The 16,275-nt window shown below is 46.4% G+C and overlaps 1 protein-coding gene across 2 annotated transcripts in view; it reads right to left on the bottom strand.

The window, feature by feature from the left end:
* Positions 1-16,275, bottom strand: part of NPHS1 (NPHS1 adhesion molecule, nephrin) — a 494,360-nt gene that overhangs the window by 113,220 nt on the left and 364,865 nt on the right. For both annotated transcript variants that reach the window (XM_069604883.1, XM_069604882.1), the window contains 3 exons: positions 15,064-15,204; positions 4,724-4,864; positions 3,820-3,941 (listed from right to left, as the gene is read on the bottom strand). In XM_069604883.1, the coding sequence (XP_069460984.1) occupies positions 3,820-3,941; positions 4,724-4,864; positions 15,064-15,204 (404 nt within the window). The remainder of the gene's footprint in view (positions 1-3,819; positions 3,942-4,723; positions 4,865-15,063; positions 15,205-16,275) is intronic.

Here is a 16,275-nt window from a genome sequence, read left to right as displayed (position 1 = left end):
AAGATCCCCAACCAGCAAGATGCCCCTGCCAAGACACTATCCTCCCACCAGCAAAGATCCATAAGATCCCCCCACCAGCAAGATTCCCCTGCCAAGACACTATCCTCCCACCAGCAAAGATCCATAAGATCCCCCCACCAGCAAGATTCCCCTGCCAAGACACTATCCTCCCACCAGCAAAGATCCATAAGATCCCCCCACCAGCAAGATTCCCCTGCCAAGACACTATCCTCCTGTCAGCAAAGATCCACAAAATCCCCCACCAACAAGATTCCCCTGCCAAGACACTATCCACCCACCAGTAAAGAGCCACAAGATCCCCCCACCAGCAGGATTCCCCTGCCAAGACACTATACACCCGCCAGCAAAGATCCACAAGATCCCCCCACCAGCAATATTCCCCTACCAGGACACTATATTCCTGCCAGCAAAGATCCACAAGATCCAGCACCAGCAAAATTCCCCTGCCAAGACACTATCCCCTGCCAGCAAGATTCCCCTGCCAAGACACTATCCTCCCACCAGCAAAGATCCACAAGATCTCCACCACCAGCAAGATTCCACTGCCAATCACTATCCTCCCACCAGAAAAGATCCACAAGATCCCCCCACCAGCAAGATTGCCCTGCCAAGACACTATCCTCCCACCAGCAAGATTCCCCTGCCAAACACTATCCACCCGTCAGCAAAGATCCACAAGATCTCCACCACCAGCAAGATTCCACTGCCAAGACACTATCCTCCAGCCAGCAAAGATCCACAAGATCCCCACCACCAGCAGGATTGCCCTGCGAAGACACTATACACCTGCCAGCCAAGATCCACAAGATCCCCCCACCAGCAAGATTCGCCTGCCAAGACACTATACTCCTGCCAGCAAAGATCCACAGGATCCCCCACCAGCAAGATTCCCCTGCCAAGACACTAACCTCCCGCTAGCAAAGATCCACAAGATTCTCCCTCCAACAAGATTCCCCTGCCAAGACACTATCCTCCCACCAGCAAAGATCCATAAGATCCCCCCACCAGCAAGATTCCCCTGCCAAGACACTATACTCCTACCAGCAAAGATCCACAAGATCCCCCACCAGCAAGATTCCCCTGCCAAGACACTATCCTCCCGCTAGCAAAGATCCCCAAGATCCTCCCTCCAGCAAGATTCCCCTGCCAAGACACTATCCTCCCACTAGCAAAGATCCATAAGATCCCCCCACCAGCAAAATTCCCCTGCCAAGACACTATCCTCCCACCAGCAAAGATCCATAAGATCCCCCCACCAGCTAGATTCCCCAGCCAAGACACTATCCTCCCGCCAGCAAAGATCCACAAGATCCCCCCACCAGCAAGATTCCTCCTGTGACAAAACACTATCCTCCCATCAGCAAAGATCCACAAGATCCCCCACCAGCAAGATTCCCCTGCCAAGACACTATCCCCCCACCAGTAAAGAGCCACAAGATCCCCCCACCAGCAGGATTCCCCTGCCAAGACACTATACACCCGCCAGCAAAGATCCACAAGATCCCCCCACCAGCAATATTCCCCTACCTGGACACTATATTCCTGCCAGCAAAGATCCACAAGATCCAGCACCAGCAAAATTCACCTGCCAAGACACTATCCTCCCTCCGGCAAAGATCCACAAGATCCCCCCACCAGCAAGATTCCCCTGCCAAGACACTATGCCCCACCAGCAAGATTCCCCTACCAAGACACTATCCTCCCGCCAGCAAAGATCCACAAGATCTCCACCACCAGCAAGATTCCACTGCCAATCACTATCCTCCCACCAGCAAAGACCCACAAGATCCCCCCACCAGCAAGATTCCCCTGCCAAGACACTATACTCCTGCCAGCAAAGATCCACAAGATCCCCCACCAGCAAGATTCCCCTGCCAAGACACTATCCTCCCACCAATAAGATTCCCCTGCCAAACACTATCCACCTGCCAGCAAAGATCCACAAGATCTCCACCACCAGCAAGATTCCACTGCCAAGACACTATCCGTCAGCCAGCAAAGATCCACAAGATCCCCACCACCAGCAAGATTCCCCTGCCAAGACACTATACACCCACCAGCAAAGATCCACAAGATCCCCCCACCAGCAAGATTTGCCTGCCAAGACACTATACTCCTGCCAGCAAAGATCCAGAAGATCCCCCACCAGCAAGATTCCCCTGCCAAGACACTATCCTCCTGCTAGCAAAGATCCACAAGATCTTCCCTCCAGCAAGATTCCCCTGTCAAGACACTATCCTCCCACCAGCAAAGATCCATAAGATCCCCCCACCAGCAAGATTCGCCTGCCAAGACACTATACACCCGCCAGCAAAGATCCACAAGATCCCCCCACCAGGAAGATTCGCCTGCCAAGACACTATACTCCTGCCAGCAAAGATCCACAAGATCCCCCCACCAGCAAGATTCCCCTGCCAAGACACTATCCTCCCACCAGCAAAGATCCATAAGATCCCCCCACCAGCAAGATGCCCCTGCCAAGACACTATCCTCCCACCAGCAAAGATCCATAAGATCCCCCCACCAGCAACATTCCCCTCCCAAGACACTATCCTCCCGCCAGCAAAGATCTACAAGATCCCCCCACCAGCAAGATTCCCCTGCCAAAACACTATCCTCCCATCAGCAAAGATCCACAAGATCCCCCACCAGCAAGGTTCCCCTGCCAAGACACTATCCACCCACCAGTAAAGAGCCACAAGATCCCCCACCAACAGGATTCCCCTGCCAAGACACTATACACCCACCAGGAAAGATCCACAAGATCCCCCCACCAGTAATATTCCCCTACCAGGACACTATATTCCTGCTAGCTAGCAAAGATCCACAAGATCCAGCACCAGCAAAATTCCCCTGCCAAGACACTATCCTAACTCCAGCAAAGATCCACAAGATCCCCCCACCAGCAAGATTCCCCTGTCAAGACACTATCCCCCGCCAGCAAGATTCCCCTGCCAAGACACTATCCACCCGCCAGCAAAGATCCACAAGATCTCCACCACCAGCAAGATTCCACTGCCAAGACACTATCCTCCAGCCAGCAAAGATCCACAAGATCCCCACCACCAGCAATTTTCCCCTGCCAAGACACTATCCACCACCAGCAAAGATCCAGTCCCTAACCCAATATTTAACATCAAAGCTGACATCCAACTGTAGCTGTAACCTTAAAGATGACTTTCCAAGACATACAGTAGACTTCCACGTTAAAGGGCAATAACATAATTCTAACAGCACGGCGTTCCCCATGAGCGATCCTATCTAGGACCTCCATGCATGATACCAGAATTATGCTACACCACAAGAGCACTGCTTCAAGACCGCAAGGATGACCTAGAGGCCCGTGGGAGGGATGCGACTTAGACTCCAACAACAAATAGCAGCACCAAGAGATGCTGGATTCCACAAAAATGATCTCCCATTGCAAGGGGGCAACAGTAGACTTGCATGAGAGATGCTGTAAACTGACAGATTGATGCAAGGCTACCCATGGTGAATGAAGCCAATTGCTAGTCATTTATGTTGTGGCTGAGCCATTATCCAGGAAGACACTGAAGGCACTAGACCTCGAGTGCGATGTTAGACCCTAAACTATGATTCTAGACCCCGAATGGTGATGCCACACCTAAGGGTGATCATAATCCCCATGTGGAAATTCAAGAGCACAATGTGTTAGCAGATGGGAATGGAGCCTGAAAGTGAAGGATGGATGACTTGCTTTCCTCAGCACATCAAACTTAAGTTGTAGATGAAGGCATGGAGCACACACAAACATACAGACATAGAGGAACTTCCTACCAGCCACTTCCATTGGAACATGCTGTCTGTGATTGGATTGGCATCCACAGTGCAAATGATCTCTGCCGTTTCTCCCAGGTCGACTTCTGTGGGATCTCCAATGCTCTTAATGGACGGCGAGTCTGCAAGCGGAGATATGTTGACATCAGCACATGAAGTGATATCAGCACAGAGAGTTGGGTACATAGCCTGAATGTTGAGAAACGACCATAAACTATGTGGAGTATGAATGCAGGGAGACCAGAAGGGAGTGCGAGCACGGCTATTGACTAGCATATATCCTGTATGTAGATCCTGTCTGCTGCACTGCACTCACAAAGTGTCAATCATCAGATGCAGAAATAGGGTTATAGTTTGAACATTTAGCAGATGGGGGTCTCAGACCTATGTGTGCATACCGGACAGGCAGACAGGCTCTTCCCTTGGACCATCACCACATAGGCCTCCCATGAAAAAGGCCAGCTGTGCACAATCAGCACACACACACACTCAGCATGAGTAACTCAAAGGGGTCCCACTCAAACTTTAATCTGGAGTGTCTTCCAACATGTTAACACAAAGTAAACATTAAGTAAATCAGGGGTTTACTTTTCCCTCAAGGACAAAATGATTAATCCAACTCTCAAATATCAGCCTTACATACTCAAATGAAGCATTATTAATGGGAGGACCCTATTACACTTTGAGGAGTTTTGTTACCCGTGTGGGGCCATATGTGGGTGGTCACAATTGTGTTTTCACGAGGCGCCATATGGTTGGCCAGTGAGGTGACCTTCATTTAAGCCATTTCTCCAGGAGGGCGGGGGGAGGCGTCTGGGGGGTGATTTTACACAGGAGACCATTTCCCCAGTTGAGTCATTGGTGTGTTCCAGCAGGGAAGCGCTACAATTCCCTTGTGACTTACACTGGACATCCAGTTTGATGCTGGTCTCGTTTTGGCCCTCTACGTTTTTGCAGTGAATCTTGTAGTCTCCGGCGTCCGCTCGTGTCAGGTTCCAGATCTCCAGTGTCCCTCCATCACGTAGGTGGTGTCGGGGAGCCCCCTCTGGAAGAGAAACATGCCATGTCCACCATTAGCAATCAGGCCAGCCCCTTGTTTGAGCAATGATATGCTATGATATGATAAGTCATTTATAACGTGCCTGTACACAAGTATTTCTAAGCGCGACAAGACAAGGGAGGGAAGACAGAGGGAGGACAAGAAAAAAACCACCCAAGGAATATGCTACGCACAGAAGCTAATGCATACAGCACTGGTGCATGCTTTCACAATGAGGTGTAAGCCATGGGTATGCTTTAGGGAGGCCCATGTGAAACAACTTCCCGTCCAAGCTCATTATGCAGTCTTTAAACATTTCATAATGTCATACACGCCTGTCCACTATGCGCACACACACACTCTCAAGAATTGTTTTTTTGATGGTGCATGTACCCCATGCTTGTACAAAGACACACTTCTCAATAGTAATGTGGGATGTCATAGTTATGGTTGGTACTACATTATGTGATTAATTAATATCCTTATGCATAATGCCTGCACCCTTGATGTGTACTAATCAAGCACTATTTGCTTAAGGAGGGTATCTGCACCCAGGTGCTATTCCTAGCTACCCAAAAATAACAATAGAGCTTTAGTTGATCTGATCTAATTAATTAATCTTTTATAACACACTCCACACTGGGGACCTGTGCTACAAAACCATTATATTAAAAAAAGACAGTCACAAGGGACATGGCAGGACCATACTCTGCAGGTCCGGGGTTCGAATCAGTCACAAGTCACATGGCAGGACCATACTCTGCAGGTCCGGGGTTCGAATCTGTGTTGTTCTGTGTTGCCTTGTTACCAAGATGAGCACATTGCCCCCGAACTATCCTCCCGGCCGCAGTTCTGCAAGGCTCTTAATGAGTATTCATTATGGATATTTATCTATCTCCAAATAGCTACAGAAGGTATTCACTGACAATGTCGCCAGTGAAAATGTCATCAGGAGTCGTCGGTGTTTCAACCCGGCCCCTTGATTGCTATCAAGCACTTTCACCAAAAGGACTGGAGCTTAGAAAAGTAAATAACACCAGTCCTAGAAAGCCTTGGGAAGGCATTTGGGAGTCAGGGTGAAAACATACATACACTGGCAATGTTTTTGATGCAGGACCTTAGAGATACAGAGCTAATATTGGTTCATTATCACGCATTTGTGGTATTCTTCTATCGGTGATCCGTGGAACCTTTCAAGTGCACAAGCGTTGAACAGACGCAGACAACTGAACTAACTTGCTTATTTACACAATAGAGTGTAACATGTAAAAAGGATTTCCAAATCTGTACTAGCCCGGCAGTTTGGGAATGTCAAATGCTTCGGAATTGGAGGGCCTGTGCAAGTGCACGAGGACTGTAACTGCGTCATGGTGGGTTCATTTAAAGTTGATCAGATAGCTAAATTGATATCTCTCCCACGTTTAAAAGCTCATTTCGGTGCCAACAGGAACCTCCCAAGGCAAGCAAGCCCTTCGCGGTATAATGCAACGTTAGCAAGGGAACCTCTTGACTCATCTCCATGAAACATACGGGGCTTCCATTTTAGATAAGTGCATTCTCTGCTCAGGAGCCCCACGTGACGCCTTGAGTTCTCACAGAATACCCCCAAGGCCGCTCTGATCCAAACACAAGCATGGCATTTCTATGCTGATTCAACATGAAGAAAACATCTTCATGCAGCAGACAAAGCATAATTCAAGGGCTTACTGGCTGGATTCCAAACAAAATGCTTCCCAGAAATAGGAAATGACATACGAGAATGAAACCATTTCCGCAGGCACTACCACTTCCTCTTTCAGTCCTTCATTGCAAAACCCATCGATTGGGTGCCACTAGTGGAGCTGCAACACTGCCCATGAGACCAACAATGCTAGCAATGGCAACTCCATATACACCTGAGCCCAATGTGCAACTTGAATCATCCACAGAGAGCCCATCTTACCGGTTGCCAAAGGATTTAGTGGAAGACACCGCGGATGCCCTGGGAAACCTCTAGTGTCACTGATTCCTCATTACATCCCACTACAGCAAGGCTCATTAAAGTTCACATCCAGTATTTGTCAAACAAAGCTTCTAGGTGCTTGACAGCATCAAGGCGGTTGCAGGGTACTTCAAAGCCTGTGAGACAGAGTTAGTGGCCAGTGGCGTAACACAAAATGTGGGGGCCCCCCTGCGAGCCATGCATGCTGAGGGCCCCCCCCAAACTCAGCAACAAATCAAGGGTCGCACCACACTCTGTGCCTGCCTAGATTATCACACTTGCGCAAAACGCACAAACATGCTGCTGAAGGGATATGCCGCACACTGCACTAGGAGAAAGATATACATATGTGTTTTAATATAATATACAGCACGCTTTCTGAGAAAATTTGGCTAAAAAGCCAGAGTGTTTGCAATTGTTTTGTAGGGTAACACCAATACAATAGATGCAAGTCACCAACAGTGCACAGGAACATTAATGCTTTGCTATTAAAAATGCCATGCCACAATGAAAACATGTCCAACTGGCTGCACAATGTAGACCACTGTAGACACGTAATAACAATATGTAAAGCTTGACAGACCACATTTAGACATATCTAGACTGGTTACACCAAAATACCAGTCAAAGCAATAACACTCAAGAAGAGAACACACATTCAAGCTCGTTTCTCTGTGGCCTCTAACAACACGGCCAAACTCTTTCAAATCTGAAAGGAACTTGTCAATCCTGTTGCGGTCTTTACCTCTCCTGTTCCCTCCCAGGCACTCTGTATGGCTCTGTAATCTCACTTCTGCGCTAAAACTCAGGACATCCTGTCCCCCATCTCCTCTTTCTCTCCCTCTTCCTCTTTCGGTCCCCCTTTGGCCATCTCTACCTCTCTTCCTCCTTTCTCCTCTTTCTCTCTGACAACACCTGACAAGGTTTCTAGATACAGGAGAGAACAGGTGCTCTCCTGCTCCACCAGAACCGTCAAGAACCATATTGACACCCTTGCTCCAGCCTTGACTGATTTCTGTAATCACTCTTTCGCCACTGGATCGTTCCCCTCTCCCGTTAAGCACTCCCTTATGCACCCACTCCTCAAGAAGCCGTCTGCTGATCCTGCCTGCCCGGCAAACTATCGCCCAATCTCCATAACCCCTTTCCTGGGCAAACTGTCGGAAAAGCTGGCCATCTCCCAGCTTACTCTCCACACGGAATCTGTTGGTTGTCTCCATGACCATCAATCTGCCTTCCTCTACACTCCAGCCTCTGCAACTAATCCAGAACAGGACTGCAAGACTTATCCTTGGCTTCAAGCCCAGGGATCATATCTCTCCAGCCCTGAAATCTCTCCACTGGCTCCCAGTTGCTGCAAGTATCAAGTTCAAGACCCTTTGCATTGTCCACAAGGCTTTGTAGGCCCGGGACCCGCACTACATCCAACGCTCTCTTCCAAAATATCTTCCTTCTCAAGTCCTTTGCTCAGCTACCTACAACTCTCTAAGGGTTAGACACTTCTCCAGGTAGAGAGTGGGGGGTAGACCTCTCTCTTCTGCAGGTGCCTCCCTCTGCAATAGCCTCCCTGCCTCTCTCAAACTTGAGCCGGACCACCCGAAGTTCTGGAAGCAGCTCAAATCTTTCCTCTTCTCCTCTGCTTTCTCTCTCTCCCTCCCTTGCTGGCCTACCTGACCTACCTGTCTGCTATACCGACTGGTTGCTTGGCTACCCTCAGTGTCTCACTGAGTCCAGACTCTTTCTTGATCAGTCACCCTTGCACTGCCTCTCGCCCCACCATGCACTAAGTGGCTGCAACTGTAACCCTACAGGCCCTACCCAGAGCCGCGCTGCCCTGGCTGCACTTACTCACAGCATTGTTGCCCTGTTTTTCCCTACCCTCTCCCTTGCACTTCCCCCCTCCCTTTCCCCTTGCACTTCTCGTTCTCGCACTTGCACAATCTGAATGACACAAGGCTTAGTAAGATCGTTTGTCTTGTCCTCCCTCTATCTTCCCTCCTTTGTCTTGTCGCGCCTAGAAACACTTGTGTGCAGGCGCATTATAAATGACTTATATCATATCATTTGATCATATATGCCCAGAAAAATATACAATGCCGCAGTAAGAAACGGCTAGACTGGCAGCACCCAAATGGCAGTCTAGCCAGGCAATTCACTTAGCAGGACTACTTTATCAGAACTACCCAGTTAAAAAAAAAAGTCATACCACACTGAGGAATGACTAGACTGGCTGTACCAAAATGCCTCTCTAGCCACTAATACCACATATCATGCCTGCTTAGCCTGGGCATGGACAGCCATTATGATTTGTCGTACACTCCTGCCCCCCCACACATTCCCTTTACCTCCCACCCCAACCTCCAAAAATCAGCTCCTTGGACCAGAATTGCTTCCATGTCCCTCTTCCTTGTCACAGAGCTTACGGTTGAGGCTCCTTGCCTCATAGGTAAGTACTGGGATGAGGAAGAGTGGGACTAGGAGTAATGAAGATTGCAGGTAGATAAGTCAGGCATTACCTCCATGTACCTCTACCTCATCCCAGTTCTTGTGTATGAATGCTTTATACACAAGTACTGTCTCATACACATTGGGACGAGGAAGAATAGGGATAGGAATACCAATAAGTAATACAGGCATTAAACACAAGAATTGGTGCAGCACCATTGAGTTGACTGGGATTCAGCACTCCCCCCCTGAAATGTTGGGCTATGTTGACTCGACCTGGCTGACCTTCAGAGCAGTTGCCAGACAGAACAGGACACAGATGGTAAACGGCACCTGGGTCTCGCTGTTAACAAGAACCCAGCAATTACTAACAAAGCATTTCACTGTTAGTACCTGCATTGAAATGCCAAATTTTTTAGGCAATTGAAATCATGATGTGGATTTAATACTTGAATGCCAGGGGAGTGATTGGAAGGGTAGACAGGGAACAGGAGACCACTCATTCTCGCAGCAGTCCATAAGTGGGTGCTTTAAACCTTAAAGGAGAGAGTTAACTGCTTGTAACATTGAAGCTGTACTAGAATAGTCTCATTAAAATGCGTAAAGAAATTAGATGCCCCAAACAAATAAGTGTGCCCCTCCCCCACCTCCTATGAAGTTAGCGCCTCTCCCAACATTTGAAGGGTTAGCTTCCAAAATGTAGGTTTTGTTGCGCCCCTGAACGCAAGCACACACACCATTCACCATATAGACACATGCACACCCAGCCATCCATACATTTAACTGTGCATTCTTTCAACATACTGGCACACTCAGGCATCCATCCATACATTTAATTGTGCACCCTTTCACCATACAGGCACACCCAGTCAGCCACCCGTAGATTTACATGTGCACCCTTTCACAATACAGGCACACAGACCCAGCCACCCACACATACATTACCAGCACTGTTGTTTCCGGGCCGGCATATTACAGCTCTGCTGGCAGTTGCCGTCCTGCCCGGCAGGTCACACCTGCCGGGCAGAACGGCACCCACCCGCATAGTTTTCACTGAAGCACTGGCACCGTTATTAACAGTGCTCGTGCTTTTGTGGTCCCCATTCCCATAGAGTCTGATAGGACTTTATGGAAATGGGGACTTACCAGTTGCCAGCACCTGACTTCCCAGGCCGCCGGGGTTTTAATCTGGCGCCGGTAAATTATTACGGGTCCAGCGCACCCTGCTTTTAGCACCGGCACGGTTACCGCCAAACCCGCAATGAGGCCCATCGTTTCTTTTAGAAGTCACTCTGACTTCATAAAGAAATTATTTCCATTAAGGACGGAACCATAACAGAAATAATTTCTTTGTGAAGGTAGAGTGACTTCAAAAATAAAAAAATTATTTTTGAAGTCATAGGGCGCCCCCCACCACATGACATGGAGGCCTCCAGCGTAGTGTCTTCCATGCCATTTGGAGGGCGCAGCCCTCAGACTTCAAAAAGAAAGTTTCTTTTTGTAGTCACTCTGCCTTCATAAAGACATTATTTCTGTTAGAGAAATAATTTCTTCATGAATGCAGAGGGAATTAAAAAAGAAAAAAAAAATATTAGCGAAAAAAAAAGAAATCTTTTTTTTTCTACAAGTGGGGCCCCCTCCCAGGACATTTGCTGGCGGGCCCCCCGCACCGCGGGGGTTACGGGGGCCCCTGTTACACCAGTGTTAGTGGTGGGAGACAGCTGCGGGTACCAGGCAGCAGGCAGTTTGGCAAGCGAGGCAGGGGGTTCTCCGCCATCTTCAAAGCATGGGCATGTCCTTATGGGTCTCATGCTTGAGCCAGCTTGGGATGTGTCTATGCTCAACTGACGCCAAGTGAGTGAGGCAGAGGAACACAGAGGATGAAAGAACATAGTGGGGCCAGTCTGGACAGGTAAAGAAATCCAGCTCGACAGTCAACGACTCCTGTGGTTAACCTTCCTGCAAAGGAAGGATAACTCTGCATCTCACACAGTAGAGTAAGGACATGAAAGCATATGCTCTTTCAAATGGAAGTCCCGATTGGCACATTCATTGTAAAACACATGCTCATTGGTGTACATGGCGAAAGGTCAAAATCATATAGCGAATTGTGCTTTTTCCATGACATGTCACAGCTTTTGAAGTTACCATGTCAACCAGATATTTTGCTTCTCATACATCCTTCTCTCTTTTCTGAGAGCAATGTTTTTATCGGATAAGTGGCGTTAGCGCCACTGAATTTGACATAACTAAATAGTGCCTCTTTTAAGTGCAGTTGAGTAATAACTCCAGCTGATAGCGACCACTACTTTGTCCAATGCTCTCACCCATTCTTGCTCTGAATTATTCCCATCTCTCCATCACACATGTTATCTATACATACACTACTATACGTTTTCTTCCTTGTTGTATATTTTTCATATTTTGTATTCCTATACTTCTTTTGTTGTTTCAGTTCCTTCAATTGCACTTTTTCTTTTTCTCGTAATTCCTTTTCAGCATCCCTTCATATCGATTTCCTTCCCTTTCATATCTGTCATCTTAATTCCTGCTTCCATATGTCCCCTTTTCGGGCTCCCTGTCTCTCTGTATCCTGTGCTGTAAGGATATCCCACTTTCATCGCTGATCTGCTGTCCTCAACTCCACCTGTAGGGGCCGCACTCCTGCCCACCTACGATCAAGCGGGCACAGGCACATTTCACTGTTTCTCTCGTCTAAGCTTCCAATTTTAGCTCCATTTAAAATGATCTCTTTTGTCACCTCTGACCTTGGCAAGATATGAGACCTTTACCCATCCTCAACTGTGGCTTTGAGATGCCATTTCTAACCAATGCAGACACATCACACAGATTTGATCAAATCTACTGTGCCCAAGAACAGTGTTTGAACCTTATCAAATATGTGCAGGCTGTTAGCCCATGAATTACAAGCTGGAGTCAGAGTAGCTAACCTTTACACCAGTGCTAAACATTAAGCAAATGCTTATAGCACCAATCTTTCCACATAGGCAATGCAGAGTGGGAGAAGCTGGTTTTGTGCCGGTCCATATTGTTTAAAAGCGTTCACACTGGTGTAAAAATGAACCAGATTGTTTTGTTTTTGCTTTAGTAGAAACACCTTCAGATAAAATGGATTGGGGCAAACACTGTCCACTCTGCTCCCTATTATCCGAGTAGTAGGATTAGTGGTAAATTGATTTTCTACATGTTTGACAGAAGGGCAAAGTTCCAATAATCTGGATACGGGTTTCCTTTTAATGAGAGCAACTATAACAGATTCCTATTTGCTAGGGAGAATCTGCCAGTTGTTTTATTTTTTTATTTTAGGAGCTCGAGTAAATGGATTCTACCATGAAACTTAGATCTGCTTAACAGTCTCGCTTTCAGATAGCACACTGTGATTTAAAAACTGGTGTTGGTGGGATTGTACTCAATTGTGCCTGCCAGCCTTCGGGTGTTTAACTGAATGCATCAACAACCACATATTAGACAGCTATGTATACTTGATGCTGGGCAGAAGTAATTGGCATTCCAGCAACATGTTGCTAGCAATGCATTAGAAAGTGCTCCACCTGTTCACTAAACAATGAAATGTTAAGCCCATGTGTGGTTGCCAAATCTGCAACAAAACCGATAGAAGTCTATACATGACAGAGAGAATTCATGTGGAATATCAACCCCCATTGACCCCAGGAAAAGTCTTGCTAGCATGTCCCAAACCAAAATCATTGACCTTTTAAAAAAAAAAAATACAGGAATTCCCCATTGAAGGTAACAAAGAGGTTTCCATTTATATGCCCAATGCTTGGTGCCAGTTTGCTTAAATAATTATAAAGATATATCTGGATGGAGATAATGGGATAGGAAGAGGTACATTTAAACCTGCCAAAATCCATCTGATATTTTTATTGTCACTATCCTTTGGTTAGTCTACACTAAGTATGTGTGTTTAGTTTATTGCTGCATAGTGTAGACGTTATTGCAGCTCCCGACAAAGAGATTAAGGTATCTACAGTAGTTCTGTCTTCCTGGCCTTTTTTCTATGGGCACTAGTGACAATTAAGACCCCACTCTTTAACTTTTTTAAAGACAGACACTTAAAACGCGAACATTTCTGTAAAAGGCAATTACTGGCGTATCCCTGCCTTCATACCCAGACTGCCTCTTTCAACCAAAAGCATGCATATTCTGTGTATGAGAGGATGGAATGCCAATGTTTGTATTAGTGTTTTCTGTCTTTATAATGTGATTGTAGTCTTGTATTTGTATAGGACCTTCATGTGACATTTATTTTAGTTTGGAACCACAGTACTGTTGTTATTTAGGATGCTCCCTTGCTGGCTGACACCCTTCTGAAGATTATAGACTGCCATCAGCTCATGCTAGCTCAAACATGCAAAGTATGTGCAATTTCCCAGATCTCTCCCCACTGGCTTACAGAGAATATGTTATCAGGTTTAAGTCAATGTGTTTGATGTAAAATGCTCCGCATGAAGCGCACCCACAATATACATACCAGAAGTTATATTTTCCAGAACTTTATTAACCAGAAAGTTGTATTAACCAACTTCCCTCATTGGCAGGAATCAAATCTCTCTTGTTAAATAAAGGTTAATTTATTAAGTAAAGTTTCAACGGGAGTTGGAATTTATTGTCGGGACAACCTGCGCACCATTTCTTGGTGGTTGTGGTTTTGCCTGCAGCCTAGCACATGGCGTGTCTGGAAACCAACTCCAAAGGTTCCTGAGTGATTTGATGCTTGGGGGGGATGACAAGACCTTGTTCGGTGTGGGTGCTGGCAGGATTAGTAGTCCATAATTTGCAAACAATTGCCAATTCTGACAATCTAGTGAAAGCCCAATCTTGAATGTTAATACGATCTAGTGATAGTCCAGTCTTGAGTTGTGTTGCATGGTGTTTTAATTAGTGTTGAGATACAATTAGTGTTCAGATACAACATGATCCATGTGGCATCTTGTGCCAGGAAAAAGTGAAACACAAAGCTGACGCGCGTTTCGACCAAAGTCTTTTTCAAAGGCAAGGTAGGAGTGGTAGCAGGCCCGTAGTAGAGGTGGTGGGCTCGTAGTGGAGCTTGTAGATAATAGGTCTAGTTGCGGGTGCTTAAGGGAAGCTTGTTGGCCTCATCTGATGCCTGGGGCGATGTGGACTATGCTGGGTTCAGCCTGGAAATGGAGCTTAATGTATTAAGTATTCAGGTAATTTAACTGAGTGGCCAGGTGCTAGTGAGCTGGTAAATAAAGCAAAATGAAGATAAGCTTTGTTTTAGGGCTGTTCTTCTCAGATTTCCGGCTCCCTGCCACCCAGATGACCTATCTACATTTGATTATCTCAGATTTGCTTGTATGGCATCAGTGGGGTGCAGCCGGAAAACACTGGTTCTTTCATGTATATATACTAAACATTCCTTTGACACACCCCCTGCCAGAACACGTAGATCAGAGAATCGCCTCTTTAACTTCAGCCGGGATTCACATCAAACCAGATTCCAACACTTTCGAGGAGGAAAAGGTGCTTCTCTTTCCTACCTTCGAAACACTTGCAGTCCAAGATTGCGATGAGCCATAACCATCAGAGATTTACAAAAATACAGAAGATGCTCCTCTCTCATGGTAATGGCTAAAGTGGCTAACATCTAATCATTCAAACATCAGTACACTTGAGGATTGGTGCCTAGAGTAACTTTGTTATGGAGAGAGCACTTTAAAAGCATGCTCTACTCTCACTTAATACTTGTTAACTCACTCACTTCCCCTCTCACCTCTGATCAGATTCTCCCCTCTGAAGCTCCAGGTGTAATTGATCTTGGGGGGGTTTGCAGAAACTATGAGTGGCAGCTGCACTGCACCGTGCTCCACCGCTGTCACTACCTTGAGCTGTGCCACTGAAAACTCTGGTGGGTCTGCAGGAAAAGAGGTGAGAGTTAAGAGAGGGAACTAGGGTAACAAATGTTGATATAAAGACATGTCCTTGGCATGGCCTCCTGCTCAGCACACTGTGGAGGTAAGACATTGGATTTCAAAGAATTGATTGATTTGATGATTGATTGGTTCGTTCGTTCGTTCGTTCGTTCGTTCGTTCGTTCGTTCATTAAAACAATGTAGTTCATCAATATCTTTACAGGGGAGACTGTATGCTGGTCACCAAACTGCCTAGTGGGAAAGGATTTTCATATATCACATAGCAGGTTTTTCCAAATTGTTGGTACCTGGATCCCTGAAATGCCACCCTTTTTAGATGACAATTTGAAGACAAAGGACATAGAAGAGAGTGTTTCAAACTTCCGAGGGTGCAAGAGGGGACACACCATGTTATCGTATACATAAGGTAGTTCATGCCAAGCAGCACAACATTTGAAGGCAAGGCGGGCTAGTTTGAATCTACAACAGAGCAGCAGTCCTTAGATGAGTCTGAGACTGAGACTGTAAAGGATTTGGACATTTTGAATTAACTAGATATAGATCCTAAACACGTCACCAATATAGAAATGAGAGACAAATCAAGATGTACACCCTTCTTTGGAACAGAAAACGCTGTTGAATTCTTTCACAGAGCAGTTACCCTTGACATTCCTAAAATCATAGACAATGACAGGTGTACAATCAATTAGATATGACAACCTATCTAAGGGAGAGACAAGCATTGGTATTTTTAAGGAGTGATTACCTAATTGTGATGAAGCCAGCTGTTAAGGGGGCCAATGTAGTAGTATTGGACAGAAATGATCAGATAAGTATGGCAGAGACACATCTCAATGTACCTGGCTGTTATGAAATCCAATCCGATTAGGGAAATTATGCAAGAGGCAAACACACTGGTAGATAAATGGGCAAGGACAGGACTTCTCACTGATGAAGACAAAACTTACCTGACAATAAGCAGTCCGAAATTACCCACAATATACTTTTTACCTAAAATACACAAAAAGCTTTGATAACCTACCAGAACAGCAGCCAATAGTTAACGGTATGGG

Source organism: Ambystoma mexicanum, chromosome 1p (assembly GCF_040938575.1).
Source record: "Ambystoma mexicanum isolate Mex_15411 chromosome 1p, UKY_AmexF1_1, whole genome shotgun sequence".
Classification (NCBI taxonomy): Eukaryota; Metazoa; Chordata; class Amphibia; order Caudata; family Ambystomatidae; genus Ambystoma; species Ambystoma mexicanum.
This window is presented reverse-complemented; position numbering and strand designations above follow the sequence as displayed.